Genomic DNA, 27184 nt, shown 5'->3' on the forward strand with positions numbered 1-27184 from the left:
ATATGGTTTACCCAGGTTTGGTATGCAGAATTGAATAAGGTTTCTCACACGTACCAGGAATAATCTTTGAGCACAGATCCAGAGCCAGAAGTAATTATCCAAGCACCACAATGTGTACTCCTTCTTTCCCAAAATGAGGCTTTAAATTTCATTTATTTTAATGAATTCACTAATATTTTGAAGTGTTTAATAGTTATAACTATTTTTATTTCTAAAGAAAAATTAAGTTTTACTCCTTATTTCATAAAATTAGAAATCTTCACAAAATGTATAAAAGTATACGAAGGAAAACAAAAATAATTAAAAATTAGTGAATAGAATAAGAACATATTTCCCAAAGTTGAACAAGATTTAGATACAGATTTATATTTGTTTTGAAAACGGAGTCTTAGGAGTATTAGAAAAATGATGAGGCCAAAATATGCATGTTTTCCTACATTCTGACTTGCAGAACACAGTAAAAGCATTTAATCTAAAAGATAAGATCATCTGACTCAAATATTACCACAGATATATTAAATTTTATCTAAAGTTAAAAGCATCTTACACTGGTTTGTAAAGGAAACATTATTATAAAAGCAAGTTTTGTTAAAAATCCACAAAGGTAAAATATTATTATAAAAGCAAGATATGTTAAAAGTGCATAAAGGTCATGGCTGTGTCAGTTAAATAATAAGTTACATTATTACTTGAGAATTAATCCTTTGATATGAAATCAGGTGAAAGCACTAATAATAAATTACAATTATATATCTTAATATATAAAGGGGTATTTAAAAACTTTAAAATAATACAAAGAAAATAAAAAATGTATCTGAAATTACAACATGTGAAAAATAGTAAATAAGGGCTTATGGACTCTGATCAAGATTTATTCAAGATAAATTAATAATTATAAATGATTTTATTATTCAAGGTGGAAAACTGAGCATTAACTATGCAGTGCATGGGGTATAAAATTAATAATATGAAGATGACAGGAATAAAGAATTAATAAATATAAAATATTCACAAAGAAATTAGTGAATAAGCCAACACAAAGCTCCAAGAGTTGATTCATTTAGACCTGAGAAACCACTATCTAGTTTAATGAAGAAAATATCTAAAAGCATTGCAATTATATAAATATCAACCAAATATCACAGGCACCGATGATAATGTATGAAAAAAATAAATTCATGCTAATTAAAAATCTGAAATTCAAAATTTTAGATACAGGCTGAATTTTTTCCATTATCTTTTTTTTTTTGTTGTTGTTGTTGTTGTTGTTTTGGTGCACACTAGGTGACATTCAGGGGTTACTCTTGGCTATACATTCAGAAATTGGTCCTGCCTTGGGGGACTATATGGGATGCTGGGATAAAACCCACGTTCATCCTGAGTCAGTCTCATGCAAGGCAAACACCCTACCGCTTTGCTTTCACTCCAGTCCTGCATTATCCTAATATAACATCATGATATCAGTTAGGGATATAGATATAGAAGAGTAAGCAAAGTGATTGCCTTGGAAACAGCCAACATGTTTCTATTACTGGCACCAGTATTTTCCCCTGACCTCGTTTAGGAATATTTCCTAAGCGCGGAATTCTAAACACTTTCAGATATGGTGCCAAAAACCAAATAACTAAATACATTTATAATAGAGAAAATAAACAAATTAAATAAAAAATTATGAGGTGAGTGAGATAGTTTTTCTATTTCTTTTTGTGTTGGAAACAATTTTATTATAGCCATTCTATTATGTGAATGTCTACTATATTATGTATCATTATACATTAATATATATAATATCATCATATTATATCAATCTATTATATTTTCAGTAAAATATTTATAGGCCCAATTGGAAATAATATAGGGGGACCTTCAAAAACATTAAATACATACTTATTATATCTATTTCAATAATAGCTTTAAATATACATTTATCTACACTGTTTAAATATATATAGAAAGAAAATTGCCAATTTATTTCATAAAATGTCTTTAAATTAAAAATATAATAGATTTAAAATTAGAATAAGATATATTAACTTTTACATACATACAGATTTACATATATGTACACAGGAACACACATATATACATATATATTTGGTTTTGGGTCACACCACTGGTGCTCAAGAATTTGGGGGGTCGCAAAGGTTGTGCTCAAGTATATCTCTTTGCCCTTTGATTAAGGATCACTCCTGGTGATATTTGATGGGGTGGGAGAAGTAGGAATTATGGTACCAGGAATTTAACTTGGATCAGTCAGTCAGATGCAAGGCAAACATCCTATCCACTATATTCTCTCTGGCCCTCAAGTCAGTATTTTTGACCACAATATAATGAAATGTTTGGAAATTTATTTCCATGAGATCAATTTAATTTTATTACGTGTAAAATTACACATAATAATCCACACATTTAACAAAAAGCATGAGTTAAGAAAACTTAAATAGGCTTTAAGTAGATTTAAAACACTGTAAGGTCAGTGATAGTATATGTTAACCCATGCAATACTTCTAGTTGTATTATTCATTTAATTAATATAAACAAGTTATCACAGAATAAAATGTTTAAAAGGCTGACAAATGAATTCTATATGTACCAATAATAAAATTATAATATATTAGAGTAATGCTATTTATTTATTAAAACTAATGTATTAACTGAATATGCTTTTCATAATGGTAATTAAATTTTTCATTCTTTCTCATACACTAAAACAAGTAAAATTTAGTATTCAAGTCAAGAAAAAGTCTTCCATTGAATTAACACTATATTTACAAGTTACATAAAATTTTAGTTTATGTGAAAGTGGGAGAAAATTTTAGAATGCATATGAAGCAGAAAATATTGCATTCTTACCCAATATATGGCTAGAACAATTCATCTTATAATTAACGAAAACTAATCTATCTAAATATTAGTTACAAAATTAAATTTAATGTTTAACCAGGTGTTTAATCAAAGAAATAGTTGAAAATGAATATATGAAAAGATTGAATTAAACTTGGCTTTAAATAAGTTTATATGTTCTGAATAATATGCCTATGAAACTACTGTAAATAAAGCTCAGATAGGTTACAAGTAGAGTACTAATCTAGTCTTGGACAAACCTATTGATCCAGGGACATCATGGTGCCCGTGGTCAAATCCAAGTTCTTACATACCATGTAAAGCATGTGCTCCAGATTTTCAGATTGTCTACATGCCCTTTAGTTGACTACTGAGTACAATACCTTGAACATATTTGCATAATTATTTTTAGAAATTATTCTTGGCAGTATTTAATTAATTAGTCTGCAAAACTACTAAATAAGGGAAAGGGAACTAAAGATATAAAAATTTAGGGTGCAGGCTTACAATGTCCCTGTCCTGAGTTTGATGCCTGCCTCCAGATAGATTCTGCAAGCACCATTAGGTATATTTCTGGGTATTCCCTGGCACTGCAGGGCATAAACAACCTGGCATCCTTAGACCCTTGCGTTGATCAGCCAGCATGATTGGCAGTGAGCTGCCTGTGGGACCTTGGGCTTCTAAACAGTGCTAGGGAAGGCCCTTTCCAAAACAAACAAGCAAATAACTAAATAGAAACTAAGAAATAATTGCTATCTCTTCTCAGAATTATTCATACAACATATTGTTTACAAAACAAGTCTGAACAGTTTAATGTATCTTGGAAAATATAAAAAAAACACAAGACATGAACAAGGCAATATTTCATCTTCATTTTAGACTTTAATTTTTTTATAATAAAATAGCTTCATATAGATTTAAATTTATTTGTCCAAAATATAAATAAAATTATTTTATACATCATCAAGGCAATATATTTTGCTTAGGTAATATAAATATTGGTAATATAAATATATAAAATAGAAAATTTTCAGAAAGATACAAATTTCTAGCAGATACATAAATCTGGTTATAATTATCAAGATGGTAATATTAAGCTTTTACTTTTAAAAGTTATTACCAGGACTAAGAATATTATTTAGCTTTATCAAAATTATTTAACTATGAAATAAGATAACCTAATGACAGGTACAATGTATTGTTTTTTGTCCTCAGTGCATTAACTACTACATATCTACTTGAAAATTTTGATGAACTTTTTATTAAGAGGAATAGAAATGTCCTCTTTTATGTTATATATGTGGTACTACATAAATTCATTGCAAGTTTGCAATTAATATAGAAGTGCCAAAATTTTCCATATATCTTCAAATGGTATTAACAACTAACAGGTTATCGTCTCAATAATTTCCTTATTTGGGGGGATTCACATTAAAATTGCATTTCAAGATTTTCTAAATAAAAACACTTATGAATATATTTGTATAAAGCAAATAAGTTGCATTTGAATACTACTTGTGATTAGTTTTTTATAAATTTGTGCATATATGTACTGAGTATTTGGTAATTGATTATATGCATATGTCTTATCAATTTTCCACTGTAAAATAAATTGCAAAAACTATACAGTCACCAAATACTGTAGATAATTCTTTGTTTAGTTTTTACTTATAATAAGAATGTCTAACAAAAGCAAAAATAGTTTAATCATCTTTGTTCTACATATGTCTATACAATAATAGAATCATGTAAATAAGACTACTTTATTAATAAAGTGTTTATATATATTATAGAAAATCAAAATTAAAAAAATCATTCCAATGTGTTCAAGTAAATATGCAGTTTAAAATTAAACTAGAAAATAATATGATATCAAAAACTATATTTTGAAAATGCAATATTCCTCTTTTGACATTTTTTAAAACATGTTATGTATTTTCAAATCAAAAAATACAAAGCATTTGCTTCCTACCTCACTGATTTACCACTTACACTTAGAGATTATTATTATGTTAATATTACTGATATGATGCAATAAAAGTAAAATAAACCTCTGTCTAAAGTTATATTCCAATACATTGGATTCTACAAAACTTACATGGAAAAAAATGTGATTAAAGAAACCAAATCTTTCTATTTTTCTGCACTGAACCCCTAAAGCAATTTAGGAATTTGTTTCTTACAGACAATTAATCACATGCAGGCGTGCCAGATGAGAACTATTGATTGCCCTTTTCCAGCCTAGTAGCATTCAGACAGTAGACAGACAAATGCCCTAAGCAAGGAGAAACATCTCTCTGCTTCTGCACAGCACAGCTTTTAATTGTTATTTCCTAAAATGTGTGACATTGTGTTAATCTTTGGTGCAGATTTTACTCTTTTCTCTTTCAGCGACATAGGTGCTATTTCTTTGACTTACTTTTACACCAAGGTCCTTCATAAGCTCAATCTCAAAATTCACCACATCAGAGGGCAGCCGAAACTGGGGGATTTCAGAAATACTGAAAAGATGAAAAAGAACAGCATATGTGAAAGCAAATCACAATCTAAAACAATATAAAATATCTCAATGAATTAGTATAAAGAAAATATATATCTTCTAACTATATTTTAATAGGACATAGTATGATTGTGAAAAATTCAAAGTTTTGTATGCAGGACAAAGGTAGGATTTTTTTTTTTGCAAAAATTAATAATAATTGGAAACAGATCAGTGGCAAAAATCAAAGTATGCCAAATTTTAAATTTACTAATATATTTTTTTGTCTCTGATTAAAGTGTGCATTTAGTTGATTTATCTGAGGAAAAATCTATACATTTCTACAATAACAAAATATAAAACAAAATTAGTTGAAAGCTTAGTTTTATTAGCTTATGTAAAATATTATTAGTTCATGTAAATTATAAACATGTATAAATAAATATAACTAGCTTTTTCTGAATCATACCTATAATCTAGCACTATCATATTGCTCATATGTCAATAAAACAAATTTTAGTGATCTGTAGACATTTTCTATGATAAACTAATATATTATGCATGCCAAAATTTACTAAAAGGATACCATCACTAAAACATAGTCCTAGTTGATATCAATGCTCATTGTACATACTTATCAATCAAAAATATTTAAATGTGACTCAACATATCATAAATTTTATTCATAGACAACAGCAATAAAGGAAATGCTCAATTTAAATTTGTCACATGAATTTTTGCTTCTGCAGTCCACATTAAATTTATATAAAGTCATATGAATAGAAGGTAGTTTGCAATGCATTCAACAGTCTTCTGTAATAAAAACAATTTACATGCCTTAATTAAATGTTCTTGTTTCTTTAATTATGTATTTTGGGCCACACCTCATGTTTACAGGCTGTTCTCTTGGCTCCTAACTCAACAATCATTCTCGGTGGTGTTTGAGGATATTAAGAGGTACCAGAGGTGAATCCGGTCAGTAATGTGCAAGGCAAGTTCCTTTTAAAAACAATCATTTTTTGTACATTGTTTTCTTTATTTAAACATCTTGATTACAAATACAATTGCGATTAGGTTTCAGTCATGTAAAGGACACCCTTCTTCACCAGTGCAACATTCCCACCACCAATGTCCCAAATCTCCCTCCATCCCACCCCACCCCCACCTGTACTCTAGACAATAATTTTAACGTTAGTCAGAAGGTTTTTCTCTTGATGCTGACTATTGCTGACTGATAAGGATAGTAATTGTAGAAAACAGGAGAGCAGCAGTTCCTTAAAAATAGAAAATGAAGTTTGCTTCATCATTGGACTCTTAATTTTTTTTCTCTGTGGGCTGGAGAGATAGCACAACGGTGGGGGCATTTGCCTTGCACTTGGAGGAACCAGGACAGACCTGGGTTCTATCCCTGGGATCCCATTTGGTTTCCCGAACCTCCAGGAGAGATTTCTGAATGCAAAGCCAGGAGTAACCCCAGAGCATTGTCAGATGTAGCCCCCCACCCAAAAAAAATTCTGGGGGCTGGATAGCACAACTGATAGGGCATTTGCTTTGGATGAGGCTGACATGGGTTAAGTTTCTTTCATACCAGCCTTCCAGGAGTGATTACTGAGCACAGAGCCAGAAGTAATGACTGAAAGCTGCCAAGTGTGGCTGCAAAAACCAACCAAGCAACAACAGCAGCAAAAATAAACAAATATTCATGATATTTGACATCCTCGTGTTTACAGAAAACTTCCAAAAGTGGAATCAATCTTTTGAGATCAAGCCACTGCTTTATCAATTAAAGGTTAAAATAAAATTGGTGATAATTGTACTGTTTTTGTTTTTAGACCATAACTAGTGGTTTTTTAGGGCGTATTCCTAATCCTGCTCTCAGGAATCACTTTTAGAATTGCTCAGGGACCACAGCTGAATCCACCAGGGTTGCTAATTACATGCAAAACAAAAGTCTTATTGATTGTACTATATTTTCAGCCCTATTATAAAGTATTTTAAACCTTTATTTTGTCATTTTAAAAATGCCCATAAGGAGCATTAACAGGAGTAGCATCCATTTCATTTTCTTTATTCAAAATTATAGAAGTAACCCTCCATTGAAATGTTATCATTAGATCAGAGAACATCAGACTTAACTTATAATTTTAGTTTTTCTAATTTTCACACATAGAATTACTTCATTATGGCACACATGAACTCCTCAAAGTCATTAATGTGTTTTGGCAACAATGTCAGCCATGTTATTTTTTTTAAACTTCTTATCATGAGTTACAAATGGATGTTAGGTTGTTTGAATTTAAAAATTTATTTAGCCTTTCCTATGAAAAACAAGACCATAAAGCTCATGTTAAAAGAACTTCCACAAGAAGACCTGAGATTAAGAAAATTGGGAAAGGTGTTAACAGCTTACTTATGAACAGAAAGCCAGGTAATGACCAGTCCATCTCATACTACTGTGTGGGAAGTATGCCCAAATAACAACAGTCAACAGCAAATGAAATTTCCTTCAGTAGCAAAAATCTCCAGAGTACCATGAAGTAAAAGGCAGCTTATAACCTCTTCAGAGGGGCCTGGGGAGAGTTTCAATCAGACTTTCAAAGAAATTGTGACTCTCACCATGAGTTTTCCAGCACTTGAAAGGGCAAATTTTCCCTTTAAAAAATATGTTGAATGAAAAAGAAAAAATGGAAAGAATAAAATGCACTCTTTACTGTGTCAAAGTCTAGTGGCCATGGATGGAAAACATGAGCTAGTGTGGTGATGTATGGGGACCAACTGCATTTTATTTTAGAGATTAAAGGCAGCGGAAATGTTTATTGAATACTGTGCCAGGTTTATAAATAAAACATATTTACAATTTCCATAGTCTTGGTCCCCCATTTGAGATGTGGTTAAATCTCCTACAGTTGATCTCAATATCTTTTTTCTCTTCTTTTCTTTTCTTTTTTTTTTTTCTTTTTTGTTTTTTTGGGCCATACCTGATGACACTCAAAGGTTACTCCTTGTATTGTGCTCAGAACTCACTCCTGGCTTGGGGGACCATAAGGAATACCAGGGGATCAAAGAGTGGTCTGTCCTAGGTTAGCACATGCAAGGCAAATACCCTACTTGTGCCAATGCTTTGGCCCCATGATCTCAATATTTTATAGCAACTTGCAAGTATATCTCTATTTTCAATTGCCATTGTGTTTGTTTAACTTAAGAACAGTCACCCAAATTTTGCCACAGACATGGGGAGAGATCTAGAGAGAAAGCACATTTTCCCCAGCCACTATCTTCTCACTCCCAGAAAAACCTGCACAACCGGGAATTTGTCTTATATAGGGCAAATTTGAAAGATTAAAAAAAATTGTCAATCAAAAAGAGAGATTGATACATTTGTAGAATTTAGTCACTGCCAAGAAAAAATATCTAGTGGCTGCCAAGTCTTGAGGATTTAAAATAATGCTAAAGTTTTAAATAATTGAACATAGAGAAGACAACCAAATTTGCATTCTTGGTTGAAGAAGTTCCCAATATACTGCTATTCTGCAGGCCACAGTGCTGCTGGGTCTTTGAGGCAGTCACTGCTTTCAATGTGCTTATAGGTACAGTCAGCCATGTGTGTATAAAGAGAATATAAAAATATGTACAGTTATAATTCAACGTAGTTTCAAGTTGCTTTTTAAGATACCCATAAATGAATGTGTACATTCATTGTTTTGTCAAAAGATCTGAAAATGCCTCCTTTGGTATCAACAGCCCAAATAAAAGGCCCAGACATAGTCACCTTGCCTTGCCAGTTGGAGCTGGAACACAGGAGGCTGAGTCAAAGACTTAGTGGTCTTTTGTGGCAAGTCTCAAGCTCAAGCATGATGCCAGTTTAACTAGTCACTTTGGATAGATAAATATATACATAGATTTATAGAGCACTAAGTTCTCAGGAGGAGCAAGAGTTAACAAGGCAGATTTTCAATCATCAAGACCAACGTGGGTAGGCCTTAGCCCAACACTGCCATGAATTCCCATACCCTAAAGCCACCCAGGCCCATGACTTGCCTATTATTAACAGGGAGAGGGTCCAGTGGACATTTTTTTAATCTTAAAATCTCTTTATTGGTCCAAACAAATTGTATTACTGAGCTTCTACATGATAAAATGTTAAAAAGCATCAACATAAAACTCCAGTTGTTCGGTAAAATTATTTTAAACAGACTTTCCTCATAAAATAACTTTTTCCCTTTTATTTATTTTTAAATTTTAATCACTGTGAGGTAGAGTTAAAAAGCTGTTAACATTTGAGTTTTGATCAAAAAATGGTCCAATACCTGTATCCCTTCACTACTGTTCATTTTCTGCCACCAATTCCCCCATAACCTTCCTGTCCCCCACCAAACCCCCAGCCTATCTCTAGACATACACTGCTATCTCTCTTTTCCCTTTTTACCTTTTGAGCAGCATGGTTTGCAATACTGTTACTGAAGGGTATCATGCATTATCACTTCCCCATTCCCAGTTCTGGTCTAAAGTGATCATTTCCAACTAAAATTGTCATAGTGATCTTTTCACAGCCTTAACTCCACTTACCAACCACTGTTTCTATTTTGGGGGAGTTATTATTCTCATTTTGTGGTTCTTTTTTATATCTCCCAGATGAGTGCAATTATTCTATGTCTGTACCTTTTCCTCTGACTCATTTCACTCATTACAGTACTCTCCATGTCTACCCATGTAGAAGCAAATTTCATTACTTCATTTCTTTTAAGAACTCTTCTGTTATCTTTGTATTCTGTAGAAGGATACTGAAACTCTGAGCTGTGGTATTAACAAGTTCAAGCCATTTGCAACCATGTCTTCCTAATTAGGATTTCCTCAGCCTTGTGCAACTGAATAGAACCTACTAGAGCTGTGATGCTAAGGCTGGTAGCTCTGATTATTACTCAAAACTTTTGAATTCAGTGGTTTTGTCTTCATCAAATAACTTGTTTAATTTTTTTACAGATTCACTACACATGTTTTGCTTTTGATCTTTCAAATAGAATTCTTTTTTTTTTTTTACAGGAAAGAATTTGGTTTCTTTTAACTATATCTATAAAAGAAAGACAACACCATTTTTGTAGTCCCATTTGTTTATCTCTGCTTCCTTTTCTCTGGACAGTGGCATTTCCTCTTTGAAGATGTCTTTAGTTTCAATGTCCTTAAGTGTTTTGCTGTTTTCTTCTATCTACTTTATAGTTTCAGCATTTGTGCCATTACACCATTGCTGATATGTGTCTGTGGGGTATTTTACTTGTCTCTGGCAAGTGTACTTTAAGACCAAAAATGTACATTTACTAATTTCCTCACTTTGTTCCTGATTTATGATTTTATCATTGAGGCTACTCAATTCACTCAACATTTTTTTGCCTGCATCATATTAAATTTTACAAAGGGTGATTCATTTTGTTCTCAATGATTTCAAGGTTCCCCTAAAGTCCTAAGAGTGGACCTATGTTTAGGAGCTCTAAGTAAAAGTTGCGAACAAAATTATTCTTATTCTCTACTAAATCTAGTCTTTCAGTATTTCACGGAATTTTTTTATTTCTCAAATTTTTCTTAATCCACATTAGTTTTCCACCCAAATTCCATTTAATATGTGTATCTTCATTAAAGCCCTATGTCACTTGGTCCATCAAATTAAACAAAAATATATGTATGCTTATTATAAAATTGCTATTCACCATTTTCACCTACTCATTATTTTTATGTAATTATTTTTTTTTTTATTTTGGGCCGCACCTGGTGATGCTCAGGGGATACTCCTGGCTAGGCGCTCAGAAATATCTGCCTCCTGGCTTGGGAGACCATATGGGACACTGGCGAATCAAACCATGGTCTGTCCTGGGTCCACCACATGCAAGGCAAATGCTCTACCACTGCACCATGGCTCTGGCCCCCATAATTAAAATTTTTGGAATAACTCATACTTCTTTCCCTGAATTGCAGATCCCAAGCACAGCATTAGTAACATCCTGTAAATTCTCCCTCCTATTAACATAGGATCAAAGCTGATGGCAGTTTGTAGGAATGTTCTGAGAACCACAAGAATGGGGATTGATGGTTGGAATGTAGCACTGGGGAAAGGGAGGTGTTCATTTTATGATTGAAATCCAACTACAATCATATTTGTAATAATGGTGCATAAATAAAGATATATATATAAATGTGTATATATATACCTTACTAAAGATATATATATATATATATATATACACCTTACCAGGTCTTCAAATTGCTCTACTCGTATCAATCAGAGAAATTACTATCTAAAGCAGGTATATCCTTTACTACTTTAATTTTTTAAATAATATGGCTTGAAAATATATAGCATTCCATAATTTCTTGCCTGAAGTGTGACTATTTTGTTAACAGCCATAGAAAAATCATCATGTATCTCTCTAATTTTTATCACTTGGGTTATCTTTTGGACTTTCAATGAAAACAATATTTTTAATTTTCTTTCCTAAACATAGGATGGGCGTGGTTAAAATAGCAAGAAAACCATATATATTGGCTAGAGTAAATAGAAGGGTCAGCTACTTTGGATAGATTTTAGGGTTTAGTTTATAGAGCATAGGCAGAGAAGATCATTCTGAAAAGCCCTCGAAACTTTCAGAAACTTTTGGAAAGGTAATTGAGCACTGCTTTCAAATGATCTTTAGTCATATTATCTCTTAATAAACTTAGCTTATTCTTTGAAGCTTTGAAATCACTATTGACCTCTTCTCTTTTCACTATGTAATTACTAAATGGTATCTTTTTTCAATATGCTTGTTTCATCAACACTGAAATTCTTTTTGTTCAGTGTAACTGCTCTATCAATAATCTAGCTAGACATCCTCAAGTTATTGTAACTGCTACTTATAACATAAGCTACTTCACCTGGTGCTTTGATCTTACAGACAGGAATGTTTCTTTAGTTAGCCTCAAGAACCAACTTCTGTTAGCTTCATTTTTTTCTGAAGCTTCCTCATCTCTCTTGGTCTTTATAAAATTGAAAGAATCTGAATCTGGATTAATCTTTGAATTAACAAAATATGGCAGTTGTCTCGATCTTCTGTCTAGTCTACTAAAACTTTCTTCAGATTAGCAATAAGGATGTCTCATTGTTCATGCTTATGAGATGTTTTCTGTGTTCCCTGAGTAGTACTTAATATTTTCTTCAGGGATTTTTTTCCTTTGCAATTACAACTAAGCTAACTGTTGTTGGAAGTCTAGTTTTCTTCATATAATCAGCTTTCAAAATGCCTTTTTTTTTTAAACTTAATCATTTCTAACCTTATCCTTGAAGTGGGAGATTTAAAAATGTTTTTTCTTGAATACTTAGAGACCATTGCAGTATTATTACCTGACTTAATTTTAATATTTCTATATCTCAGGGACTAGGAAGGCCTAAGAGAGTAGAAAATTAGCAAAAATGCCAGAATACACAATATTCATTGTTGAAGTTTTCCATTGCAGATAGAAAAGTTTTGTGATGCTTCAAATCACTTACTTTAAAGATTATTTATCAGAGACAACCTCATTAGACATAATAAGAATATTTGAAATATCATGAGAGTTATAATACTGATACAAGTACATAAAATGTGCATATGCTGTTTAAAAGAAAAGTGCTGATAGATTGTTCAATACACGGTTTATGTCTGCCATTAATTGTAAAAACAAACAAACCAAATAAAACAGGTTATCTACAGAAAAATATAGAGAGAAGAAATTAAGGTAAGCCTATAATCACGTTAGTAGTGTATCATAATGGCTTCAAATATTGACAGTAAACACACAAACGTTAAGCTCAAATAAACATGCACTATTTTAGAGTAATAAAAAGGCTATATATTTTTATGATTATATATATCAGCTTTTACTTATTTATCTACTCAATTTACAAAGGATGAGACACAAAGGTAGCTCTAGTGATGACTTTTTAGGGAGTAGTTTTTTTCCCTTTAAGATAATAGGCAACACCTAGTTACATAATGATAATGCAATAGAAAGTAGTACAATGGACAAGCTTTTGAATGAGGGGAGTGTCATTGGATAAATTTTATAAAACATAGTATCATAGTGTACTTATGTATTATGTGCTAGAGGTAGAAGTCAGAGAAGGAGGTTATTAGACCTAATTCATGGTTGTCCCCTGGAGCCCTACTAAATATCAGCATTTGCTCAGAGATGAGATGGATTCCTTTCTCTTTCTTCCCCCAATTTATCTTTGGGTAATAAACATCTGTGTCTAACCATGTTTTACTCTGAATAGGTTTATCAGACTTTGCTATTCCATGAACTCTCCTTATGATACTCAAATAGGAGCACTATTTGAGGGCTCTACTTCTTGAAGTGACACTATTAAGATATTAATATTTAGCTATTTTTTGAATAATATTGAATCATATTACTTGTTGTATATTTTGTATGAATCTTTTTATCGCAGTTGCAAGTATGGTTTGCATATCTTGTTATAAGAAATGAAATAGAACTAAGTATAGTAAGGGAAAATAAAGCTAATATTCTGAGACTCGGAAGTTTAATTCCCATGCCAAATATTCCCTGAAAACAGCTAGGAATAATAACTCAGCACAGAGCCAGTAACAGTCCCCAAGAATTTGGGGGAGAGTCTCAAGAGAAGGACAAAGAGATAGAAAGCATAAGAGAGAGAAATAGAAAGTGACAGAAAAACAGAGAATAATGGAGTGTATGTATTGACTGAGCCCTTAACAAAAATCTCAAGATTTTCAGTTAGAATTCTTGGGAGAGCCAGTCCACATAAAAATTTATTGATCACTTTGTTGCTCAATAGTGTGTAAATATTTTTGCTATAAAACAGCTATGTGGGGGCTGAAGTGAAAGAACAGCAGTTAGACCACCTGCCTTGATGTGAGAAACACAGGTTCAATCCCCAGGAGCCTATATGATCCCAGAGCAGGCCCAGAAGTGATACTTGAGCACAGATCTTTGAATAAGCCTTGATCACTGATGGGTGTGGTCCAAAAGCTAATAAATAAATGAAGACCTAACTAATTAAAAGTATGCTTTTGTGATTGGATCTTAAATCTAATGTTCTCCCTTAAATACATAACTCTATTGCCTATCTGTTTTTTGTTTGATTATATACACTCTGGAGAAGCCTGTGCTCTCTCTTAAATATGTACTTTTCCTTTTCCTAATATCTTTCTATATAAATTTTTATAAAGCTTCTTACTTCACAAACAAAACAAAACAAAACAAAAATTCTGTTTCTTGTGACTATGTAGACTCTGAAGATCTGAGTCTGCCATTTTGTTGGCCCTTTCCAGTCACTTTCCCTCCCAATTGTTGACTTATACAGTAATGTAATTGGGCCTTTATTGTTATTTTTCTATGATAAGCTAAACATTATAAAAAAAGTTAAAAATTATTGTATGAGGAGCCACAGAGTTAGAGCAAAGTGCTAATATTCAGTGTGTGTGTGTGTGTGTGTGTGTATTTTATATCCATGGATTTAATCCATGGCACCATATTCTTTTTCAGGTATTGCTGAGTGCCTCTTTAGGCAATAAGCTACCCTTGAGCACAGCTGACTATGACCTATAACTAAAATAAATTACTATAGTAACAGTAATTTTACTTATAGGTACATTTACAAAAAAAATGAGGCAAACAAACACCTACACACTGAGATTCATAACAACAACATTCACAGTGAAATATGGAACCCATGTAAGTTCTATCAACAGATGAGTGGCTAAAAAAAGTGATAATACTTGTTGATTAAAGTAGATTATTCAGAAGCAAACAGAGGATTCAGGCCAAGGGATCAGGCAATAATTTTCTCTGAGAGACCTTTTTTAGTTCAAGTAGAGAACATACTTACAAGAAAGAATATATTGTTATTTAGAAAAGAATATATAGTTAGCTCCTGAGATGCTTTTAAGACTTATTAACTAATTGAAAAAGAAGCATTTTTCTTAACTTCAAAGTATTGTACTGAGTACAGATACTCAGTTTTTGAACTTAAGCAGTCAAAACTGAAATAGAAAGAACTAAAGAATGAATGACAAAATTTAGAAATTATTATTTAAGAAAAAATACAGGAAGGTATGGAAGCTCCCTGATTATGAGCTTACTAATGAACGATTCTGTAGCCTTATTGACTTGATGGTAAATTTTACATGCTGGTGAGGAAATACATGCAATTAAAATTTTTATGTAAATGAAGTATATAAAATAAAAGGATTGTATCATAATTTAAATTAATTTTTAGTTTAAGAATTGTTTATATTTAACCTTCCAAGTCATTCAATGTAGAATTGCAAGCACCGACATTTTACTTTTTGTTGATTCAAGAAGATTAATATTATATTCAAATTCCGTATGTAAACAATGAGCTAGATAAAGAGAATATCATAGAAAATGTCAAGTGGTAAGAGGTATCAGATCTTGCTTTACCTAATGCTTCATACTAGTAACGACTCCATTTTTGAATATAAATTGGGGATGGGTTAAAGTTTATATCTTTATAAAGTTAGCTTATAATCTTCAAATATCACTATTGATCTTGGAAAGTATTAGAAAATATTATTTTGTTTAACATTTGGGTCAGCTTCAGCTGTAATCTGGGCATACTCAGAGATCACTTTCGCAAGGTTTGGGTACCAGGATTGAACCTGGTAGACAGCATGAAAGAAAAGTTCCCTACCCACTGGACTATCTCTTCAAATCCTAATCATCAGTAAGTATTGGAAACTGTACATTTGTATATTAGTAGAATATCTCACTTTAAAATATGTAACTTGACCATGACTAATTCTGAGGTGAAAATAATTGAAAGTGATAGACAAATACTCCTGCTGCCCTCCAGTGTATCAAAAACAAACAAACAAAAAATACAGTTGCAACTAGTTATAATTTCCTTAACCAGATGGCCATAACTGTGAATCACTGGAAAAAGCAATTCTATATTTTTATAAAACCAGTGATAGAGACCAGAGGAAACAAGTATTGAAGACTATTGCAAATCTTAATAAACTACTCTACTCTGTTTTCTCCACATATCTAATGCTTATTGGTTTTATCTAAACCTCTTTTCCTGTCACTTTTCTATTATATTCTTCTCTATTAATATATTATATAGACTCTCTGATAATGGTCTTTAATCAGTATGTTTTTGTAGGCTAAGCTGTGAAATATAAAAGAGCATAGTTTTCCCTCCATGATATCTTCAAAGGTCAAACAAAAGACTCTTGGAAATTATGGATTTTATGTGGACACATACTCTGTCTTGATTGACATTGGCTCTGTGGGAGAGAGACTAAGAATGGACTAAAATGGTGCACTAATGAAGTTCCTCTGAACTTTGGTTGGAAAGCAAAAAAAAAATCCCACATTTCAATAAGTCAACTACAGCAAGATGAGTTAAAAAATCCAATCACAGGAGAAGCCTGGCCCCGCCCCCGGCGACTTGCTGAAGCTCCCCCCAGCTAGGGAGACCCCGTCCAAAGACGCAGCCCGCGCGAGCAGTTTGGCTCTGCCCCAGGGGACTTCCTTCCGTGCTGCTCAGGTAGGGAGACCCCCGCCCAAACACGCTGCCTGCACGAGTAGCCTGGCCCCGCCCCCGGCGACTTGCTGAAGCTCCCCCCAGCTAGGGAGACCCCGTCCAAAGACGCAGCCCGCGTGAACCGCGCGAACGCAATAGCGTTCGCGTGAATATAGCTTAACACAACTTATAGGTATAGCCAGTTCAGGCCTAACACCAAAATTTCTTAAATAATCAAGAACCCATAAAATTGGGAAAAAAAAAAGGTGGGCATTCAGAGACCTCTGTGCCCCACAGTCTGCGTGCTTCTCCCTAAAGTGAGTGCAGTGCCCAGAGGCCACTCCACCTGGGGCATAGGGATCCCCGCATCCACGACCCCCCCGCACCAGTGCCCAGAAAGAGTGCATTCCCCTGGGACCATTCCACGTGGGTGTATTCCAAAGCATACCAATAGACGCAAAGAAATATGGGGAAATCAAAGAGAACCCTAACATCTGAAAATACAGAGACAGACCCTATCAAGTTTCCAAGTCCGCCAAAACGCACAGATCCATGGGAAGGTGACCTAAAAGCAGCAATGAGGAAGGAAATGCAAGAATTAATAAAACAAATGAAAGAAACCTTAGCTACCGAGTATAAGAAATCTATGGATGAACGAATCAGCCAAATTGAAGAAGAAATGTTAAAGAACATGAGTCCATACAAAAAGAAATGAAGGAATTAAAAGACAAAGTAACAAGCCTTACAAGCAGAAACACAGAGTTAGAGAGACACATTGAAGAACTCGAAGGAAAACTGCAAACAAAAAATGATCAAGAAACCAACAAAGAAATAAAAGGCAAAGAACTGGAAGGAAAAGTCCAGTATCTAATGAACAAGGACAAAAGAAACAATCTAAGAATTGTGGGTATACCAGAAGGGGAGGAAATAGGGAAAGGGGAAGAACAGGTAGTCAGAGAGATAATAGCAGAGAACTTCCCCTCCCTCTGGAAAGAAACCTCAATGCCAATACAGGAAGTGAAAAGAGTCCCTAATAAAATAGACCCTAATAAAACAACTCCAAGACATATAGTAATCCAAATGGCAAAAAATAAAGAGAAAGAGGAACTCCTTAAAGCAATAAGAGAGAAAAAAAATCTCAAGTACAAAGGTAGGGACATAAGAATCAAACCAGATCTCACATTCGAAATAATTCAAGCAAGACGACAGTGGAATGACATATTTAAACGACTGAAAGAAAGAAACTTCCAACCTAGGGTCCAATACCCAGCAAAATTATCATTCATATGGGAGGATAGACTAAAAACATTCTCAAACAAGAACGAGCTTGAACTATTTGTGCAAACTAAACCAATCCTAAATGACCTGCTCAGAGATGAATTACACAATCCAAACCCCCGATTGTAACAAAAACCACCCTACACAACACAACTGCACAACAGTCATCTCTCTCAATAATCTCCCTAAATGTTAATGGACTAAACTCCCCAATTAAAAGACACATAGTAGAGAACTGGATTAGGAAAAATAAACCAGACTTCTGCTGTCTACAAGAAACACACCTACAACTACAGGATAAGCACAGGCTTAGAATAAAAGGATGGAAAGTAATTATTCAGGCCAATGGAAAACAAAAAAGAGCAGGGACAGCCATTCTTATATCAGACCAAATTGCATTCAACATCAAGAAAGTGATCAGAGACAAAGAGGGCCACTACTTACTGATCAGGGGAACATTAGATCAAGAAACACTAATCCTGGTCAATATCTATACACCTAATGTAGAGTCAGCAACATATGTGAGGCAACTGCTCGTAAACCTGGAGAAACACATGAAGGGAAATGTGATAGTAGTAGGGGACCTCAATACTCCACTATCACCACTGGACAGATCCACCAAACAGAAAAATAGCAAAGAAATAAGAGCTCTAAATGAAAAATTAGAAGATTTGGGGCTAATAGACTTATATAGAGCCCTACATCCCCAGAAAGCAGAATACACATTCTTCTCAAGTCCACATGGAACCTTCTCCAGAATAGACCATGTCTTAGGATACAAAGCCAACCTATATAAGACCACAAAGGTAAGGATCATTAGAAGTACCCTTTCAGATCACTATGCAACAGAACTCAAAATTGACGTCAAGAAGAAGCAATGGAGAAAAACTAATACCTGGAGATTAAACAACATGCTGCTCAACAACAGCTGGATCAAAGAACAACTCAAGGAAGAAATAAAAAGATTCCTTGAGACAAATGACAACGAAGAGACAACATGTCAAAATCTGTGGGACACAGCAAAAGCAGTAATTAGGGGGAAACTCATAGCAATACAGGCCTATGTCAAGAAGCAGGAAAATAACAAAACCAACAGTTTAAAAGATCACCTCAAAGAATTGGAACAACAGCAACAGAGAAATCCAACCACAACCAGACGGCAAGAAATAATAAAAACCAGAGCAGAAATAAACAACATAGAAACCAAGAAAACAATACAAAAAATCAATGAGACCAGAAGTTGGTTTTTTGAAAAAATAAACAAGATAGACAAACCGCTGGCAAAACTCACCAAAAAAAAGAGGGAAAACACCCAAATCAATAGGATCACTAATGAAAGGGGAGAGATTACAACAGAACCCCAAGAAATACAACATATCATGAGATCATATTATGAACAACTATACTCCACCAGGCTAGAGAACCCAGAAGAAATCGACAGATTCTTGGAAAAAAACCCTCTTCCAAGACTGGAAACGGAAGATCTAGAAAGCCTAAACAGACCAATCACCTCAGAGGAAATTGAAGATGTAATTAAAAAACTCCCTAAGAACAAAAGCCCAGGTCCAGATGGATTTACAGGTGAATTCTATCAAGCTTTCCAAGAAGACTTACTACCACTTCTCCATAGGCTCTTCCAAACCATAGAAAAAACAGGAATCCTCCCTAACTCCTTCTATGAGGCAAATATCACACTCGTTCCCAAAGATGGCAAAGACATCACCAAGAAAGAAAACTACAGACCAATCTCACTAATGAACATAGATGCAAAGATACTCAACAAAATCTTAGCAAACCGAATCCAGCACTTTATAAAAAAGATAATACATCATGACCAGGTGGGATTTATACCAGGAATGCAAGGTTGGTTCAACATACGCAAATCAATCAACATTATACATCACATCAACAACAAGAAAGATAAAAACCACATGATCGTATCAATCGATGCAGAGAAGGCATTTGACAAAATCCAGCACCCTTTCATGTTAAAGACACTCAGTAAAATAGGCTTAGAAGGAACCTTCCTCAAGATAGTTACAGCTATCTATGAAAAGCCAACAGCCAACATTATACTTAATGGTGAGAAACTAGAAACATTCCCACTAAGGTCAGGAACTAGGCAAGGCTGTCCACTCTCTCCACTCCTATTCAATATAACCTTAGAAGTCCTAGCAATAGCAATCCGACAAGAGAAGGGAATCAAAGGAATCCAAATTGGGAAAGAGGAACACAAACTATCTCTATTTGCAGACGATATGATGATTTACATTGAAAACCCTAAACAGTCCACAGTAAAACTCCTAGAAACAATTAACCAATACAGCAAAGTGGCTGGATACAAAGTCAACACACAAAAGACAGTAGCGTTTCTATATACAAATCACGAAGTCGAGGAGAGAGAGATTAAAAATACAATTCCATTTAAAATAGTATCAAAAAATATCAGGTACCTAGGAATCAACCTTACAAGGGAAGTGAAAGACCTATACCAAGAAAACTTCAAAACACTTCAGAAAGAAATTGAAGAAGATCTAAAGAAATGGAAGAACATCCCATGCTCATGGATAGGTAGAATTAACATAGTCAAAATGACTATCCTACCCAAACTTCTATATAGATTTAATGCAATCCCTATCCAAATCCAGACACCATTCTTTAAAGAAATAGAACAATCAATCACAAAATTCATCTGGAACCACAAAAGACCCAGGATAGCCAAACAAATACTGAAAAACAAGAAGCTGGGTGGCATCTCCTTACCTAACTTGAAACTATACTATAAAGCCATAGTAATCAAAACAGCATGGTACTGGAACAGAGACAGGACCTCAGACCAGTGGGTCAGAACAGAATTCCCTGACATAAACCCCCAGATATACAGCCAACTAATATTCGATAAAAGAGGCAAGAACCTGAAATGGAACAAAGAAAGTCTATTCAACAAATGGTGTTGGTACAACTGGAAAACCACATGTACAAAAGTGAAGATCAACCCATACCTCACCCCTTATACAAAAGTCAACTCAAAATGGATCAAAGACCTTGAAATCAGACCCGAATCTATAAAGTTTATTGAGAATAAAATAGGCAGAACACTCGAAGACCTATATATCAAAAAGGTCTTTGAGAATGGAGCACCATTGGCAAGAACTTTAGCAACAAACATAAACAAATGGGACTACATCAAACTAAAAAGCTTCTGCATGGCGAAAGAAACCCTACTTAACGCAAGAAGACAGTTAACAGAATGGGAAAAAATCTTTTCACTCGACATATCATATCAGATAAAGGGCTGATATCTAGAACATACAAAGCACTCAGAAAGCTGAGCCCCCCAAAACCGAATAAAGCCATAAAAAAATGGGGAGATGAAATGAATAGACACTTCTCTGAGGAAGACAAAAGGATGGCCAACAAACACATGAAAACATGTTCACCTTCACTCATCATCAGAGAGATCCAAATCAAGACAACAATGAGATACAACCTGACACCAGTGAGGATGGCTCACATTAAAAATAATGGGAACAATCTCTGTTGGCGGGGATGCGGTATGAAAGGAACTCTCATACACTGCTGGTGGGAATGCCCCCTTGTCCAACACCTATGGAGAACAGTCTGGAGAGTACTCAAAGAACTCAGAATTGAGCTGCCATTTGACCCAGCAATTGCTCTCCTAGGTATATACCCCCAAGTGGGAAGGACATTCATTCCAAAATATATGTGCACCCCACTATTTATCGCAGCACTCAGTGTAATAGCCAAGTCTTGGAACCAACCTCGATGTCCAACAACAGATGAATGGATCATTAAGATGTGGTATATATACACAATGGAATATTACACGGCAGTCAGAAATGATACAATCACAGACTTTGCAGCAACATGGATGGACCTAGATCATATTATATTAAACAAAGTAAGTCAGGAGACAAAAGAGAAACACAGAATGGTAGCACTATTCTGAAGCACCCAGAACACACATCTTATACACAACTGATACTTAACAATCAAATAACACGGTTTAACAGGGTAGAAACTCTAAACACTGCAATAGTCAACATATACTCAGGAGCAGTCCCCAAAGTACTTGAAAAAGGAACAACGCAAACTCTTGACTACACATTATTCCACAAAGAAAGCAGCAACACCAAAAACTGCACCGTAGAGAGAATAGGTATGTAATCAACCTTCCACGACAAAGGCCCACAACAATCATTTAGAGATAGTATTCAGGAACACAGGTAAAGAACACCACGGAAAATCACTGTCTGCAATGGAATCATCCCATAACACTACATTTTATTGTCTTTATCTTATAATATTTAAAATAACCTCTCAGCTTTTATATCCACAGGCATCCTTGAATACAAATGGCGGATAAACTAAGATGGCAGCGCGGAATACCACATGAGATACCATACCTAGCTTGCAATATGAGATGGCCCCGAGAAAACTCTTTAACATACATTTTATCTCTAGGTTACACCTTCTTTTAGGAACTGAAGCACGTGACCAGTCAGATCACCAAAGCAGTAACCGAGACGTACAGACTTAAACTACACGCTCTATTCTGTGAACAAATTCAGGCAAACTAGCATTCCCCTGCTATTCTCTCCTCTCTTCTCACTACTTTCTTTTTTATTTTCTATCTTCTTTTTTTTTCTTCTCTTCTTTATTTTTTCTTTTTCTCTTTTCTACTCTTCTCTTTACTTTTTTCCATTTATCTTCTCCCTTTCCTTCTAAAGTATTTTCTCTTTTCTCCCTTCCTACCCCTTCCATATACCTTCCCCTTTTCCCCCTCTGGAAATCCAACTATCCCTTCACCCCTCAATCCCATACAGACCTCCCGCCATATTAAAACTCTCCACCCTCAGTCCTTAATCTATTAGGCATCAAGATTGACCTCCTACCCCAACGAACCATTACCCAGCACCCAGTCGAGAGGACACCCAGTCAAACCCACATCTCGTCTCCTGCATGAAAAGGCAGCCAACTCCCCTGCGGATCCATGCTGCGAGGCCCTCCCCACCAACTCCCCCTAACGTGGACTGTTACCTGAAACCGGACTTAGGTCTAAAAGTATCCTCAATGCAAGAACCCTTCCAGGACCTCCCTGCCACAAATCTTTTGCCACTCTGAAGAAGATCTGGGGATGGGATGGAAAGATGCCTGGGGACCCACACACCACAAGAAAAACCAAAAAGACAATGGGAAAACCTGTATTTCCAACATAAGCATAAGAACTGTATCACACCACCTCTTTACCCGCTTTTCCCCAAATGTAAGATAGTCATATGCATCACTTTGGCCCTTTAAATACTTTGCTACCTCATTTAAAAAAAAATCTGGCCTACATATACATATGTAAGCACATACATTTTTGATACCTATTTTTTTTATTTATTATTTTTTCATCTTTTTTTTTTTTTTGGGTATGTAACCTGTTTCTGTTTTCCCCTTTTGACCACCCCCAAATGCACCAACAATATAAGGTAGCACCATTTCCCCCTGCAAAGGCACACTAAAATAAAGGGAGATTCTTACATATATATTTATCAAAAAAAAAAGAGAGCTCTTATCTATTAGAGATAGGAACTCATAGTTGTTTACAATAGAGGGATATCTCCTACCTTGAAAATATGTCATGTGGAATTAACTTAGACCTCAGGTGTTTAGATACCATCAATCCAGCCTTGAACCCTGGATCCCAGACACAGGAACGGCACAGTCCTTCACAACTGCTACAGGAAACAAATCCCACCTGGGACAGCCGCAATACTGCGAGGCCACCAACAAATGCCAGCTCTAATATGACATCCTGACAACGAAGAAAATGGGAACAACTTGACCTAAGTGAAGGTTATCCAACCTTTCTAGCTAACGACAAGACAAAATCAGAAGACTTGTCACCCTTTGGAAGGCCCAAAAGCCAAGATTTCGAGTTACAGATGACTGCTACTAGAACCATGACCAGACTGTATACAGCTTGGGACCAATAAAAAAGCCCTAACCTAGGGTTTGAACTACGATCTGCACAATGAACATGATCCCCAGATTCAAAGGTCTGGCAGAGACCATTGTAATGGAATGGGGCTTCTGGAAGCACAAAGAAAGACACTGTCCTAGGTGCCATCCTAGCTTCAGTGCAAAGACCAAGATCACCAACCACAGAAGATGAATTAAAATGACAATGATGGAACAGAACTCCTAGAACCACAAAGACTGACTTCATCATAACTCCCACCGCAGGATCTGTGCAGATACTGAGATCCCTAGTCATAGAGGCCTGATAGTATCACCCAGGACAGAGCAGAGGTCTTACAAACACCACAAAAGCACCACCAGGAGAGTAAGTGATCCTGAACAGAGTCTATAGTTGATCCCATGACAATACACTCCAAGGGCGGAGAAACCCCATATCTCTTAGACCAAGTGAATTCCTTTTCGAATGACCCCAATATTTACTGTGCCTGGGCAGGAGGGAAAAAAAAAAAGCACAAATCATTATTTTTTATATATATATATATATATATTATTTTATTTTCATTTATTATTATTATTTTTATTTACCCATCTATTTTTGGTCAATTTCTCTGTTTGGGTGTGATAATTGAAGTTGTCCCCAGTTATACTTATTCTTTCTCTTCCTTTCTGTTCTTCCTTTGTATGCTATGCCATGTTTCCTATATCAAGACCATGACATTTTTTTGTTTGTTTGTTTGCTTGTTTTGTGTTAATTTTTGTGGGTTTTTATTTTTTTTTGTTTTTTTTTTTGTTTGTTTTGTTTTGTTTTGTTTTGTTTTTGGTGCTTGTGCTTATTGTTGGAGCCCTCACGGGATATTTGACACTTCTTTTTGTACTGGTGGAATGTTTCACCTTTTTTCTCTCCTTCTTTTCTCAAACCGATGTTGAAAACCTCTGGAAGAATTCCACTTATTTTTGGCGTATTAGACTTTTACCCCAGTTTATTACTTTTCTCTCCTTTAAACAAAACCACGTAACTTGAACTAGCTAGTCCTGCCCCCCCAATTTGAGGGGGAAACAAGGGAGACACCAGGACCAAAGAGGTGCAAGACTACTATGCAGTAGGCTAGATACAGAGGAGACCACACATCCTAGCTACCCTGGGGGTGAGGGAAGAGGATATGGGTGGTAGGACAAAAACGGAGGTGTAGGGAGGACAATTTGGTGATGGGAATTCCCCCTGATTTTATGTAAATATGTACCTAAAATATCATTGTCAACAATATGTAAGCCACTATGATCAAAAATAAATAAATAAAAAAAAATGTATAAAAAAAAAGTACATAAATAAATAAATAAATAAAAAAAAAAGTTCAGACTATAAAAAAAAAAAATCCAATCACAGATTGTGAGACAGAGGGTCTACCTCTGACCAAGCTCTACTATATATATTACAAAATCAATGTGGAAGTACATGTATATACATGGTATAATAGAAATATTATTTTAGTATGGGTCATTGATTCTGACTTAAGAAAAGTAATTAATAAGTAGGTTCCAGGAAAAAGAAACAACCTTTTCTGTAGTCTTGAAAAAATAGCAAGAGAATAGACTAAATTTAGTGTGAAGAAATTATACTGAGGTAAAAAAGCATAAAATTGGAAAGTAAATATATAACAGGGAATGAGATAATTATTCTCTGAGATAGTTAGAGATACTCTAAGTTACTCTGAGTCTGAGATACTCAGACTCTAGGGGTCCTTTACCAGGCAGCTTTTTTAGAACTTCATGCAACCCTCAATGTACTGTAGGTAACATATAATACAGAACTTAGTACTTCTGTCCAAATAACACATGTATAAGAAAAGCATCCTTCAGAATCTCCTACATGAAATAACTAAAAAGTGATGTACTAAAAGAAATTATTTATAGAATTGTATTCGTAATCAAGTAAGCAAGAAGTAAGGAAGAGTTTATAAATGCAAATATGACACTTTTATTCACAAATAAGAGAGATGTAAAGACAAATAAGAAACATATACAAACATACACAGCATAAAGTGACAAATGTAAAATACCCAATGTGGGCCATAGAGACACTTAATTGCCATTAATCTGTAGCACACCTATCATCTCTTTTTTTCTTTTTTTTCATCTGTTCACATTCTTTGAGTACATTTTCCTTTGTAATATCAATTGCATTAAGGTTCTTTTCCAATCTCCTCTGCTGTATGGAGTTGTTCTGCATTTCATCTTCCAGTTAATTGATTCTATCCTCAGCTGCTTTTGCCCTATTGGAGAGACTTTCAATTGAGATTTACAATTCAGCTACCTAGTTTTTCAGATCTGTTATTTCAATTTGGAGTTTTTGATTTCTATCTTTGTGTTCTGTTCAGGTTGAGTAATGTTTTCTTTGATTTTCATGAGGATCCTTCATATTTCTATTCTAAATACCTTATTTGAGAGATTAATCAGATGGTTGGTATTCTTTGGGTCATCAGAGCTATCATCTTCATTCTTTATGCATGGTGTTTGCCTGCGAAGTCTCCTCATTGTCACGCTTGTAGTGTGATTTTTTTTCTGCATGTTACAGCAAGGTCCATTAGTTAGAAAGAGCAGGTGGCTGCGAAGCTAAGCAGAGCTCTTCTGGAACCTCTAGGAGACAGTTCTTGCTGGGCCTTTCTTGGCTTTAACAGGAGAGTTTCAGGAGACAGAAGAGTAGAGAAACATGTAAAAGCGACAAGTCCCCTCAGTCTCTCCCAGTTGCTAATCTCACAGGAAGGGCAGACCCCTCCTGTCTGCCTTCACAAAAAAATGATCTACCTTTCTGCTGAGGCATCTCTGGTAGCCAGCTGGTTTTCATTCTGTCTTTCTTGCCTTTCTCCTTGGGTGCCTTTAGGAGACAGTGTTTTGCTGGGCCCTTCTTGGCACTCTCAGAAGAGTCCCAGGAGAGAGAAGAGTAGAGAAACACACAAAGGTGACAGGTTCCCTCAGTCTCTCCCAGTTGCTAATCTCACATTAGTAGCAGACCCCTCCTGCCTACCTTCACAGACAAAGGATCTCACACCTATCATCTCTTG

General features: G+C 34.8%; 1 protein-coding gene across 1 annotated transcript in view; it reads right to left on the minus strand.

Moving 5' to 3' along the window:
* DPYD (dihydropyrimidine dehydrogenase) overlaps positions 1–27184 on the minus strand; it is a 934958-nt gene that overhangs the window by 635961 nt on the left and 271813 nt on the right. Inside the window, exon 7 of the mRNA XM_049765668.1 lies at positions 5264–5345. Within this exon, the coding sequence (XP_049621625.1) occupies positions 5264–5345 (82 nt within the window). The remainder of the gene's footprint in view (positions 1–5263; positions 5346–27184) is intronic.

This window comes from Suncus etruscus, chromosome 19 (genome assembly GCF_024139225.1).
Source record: "Suncus etruscus isolate mSunEtr1 chromosome 19, mSunEtr1.pri.cur, whole genome shotgun sequence".
Classification (NCBI taxonomy): Eukaryota; Metazoa; Chordata; class Mammalia; order Eulipotyphla; family Soricidae; genus Suncus; species Suncus etruscus.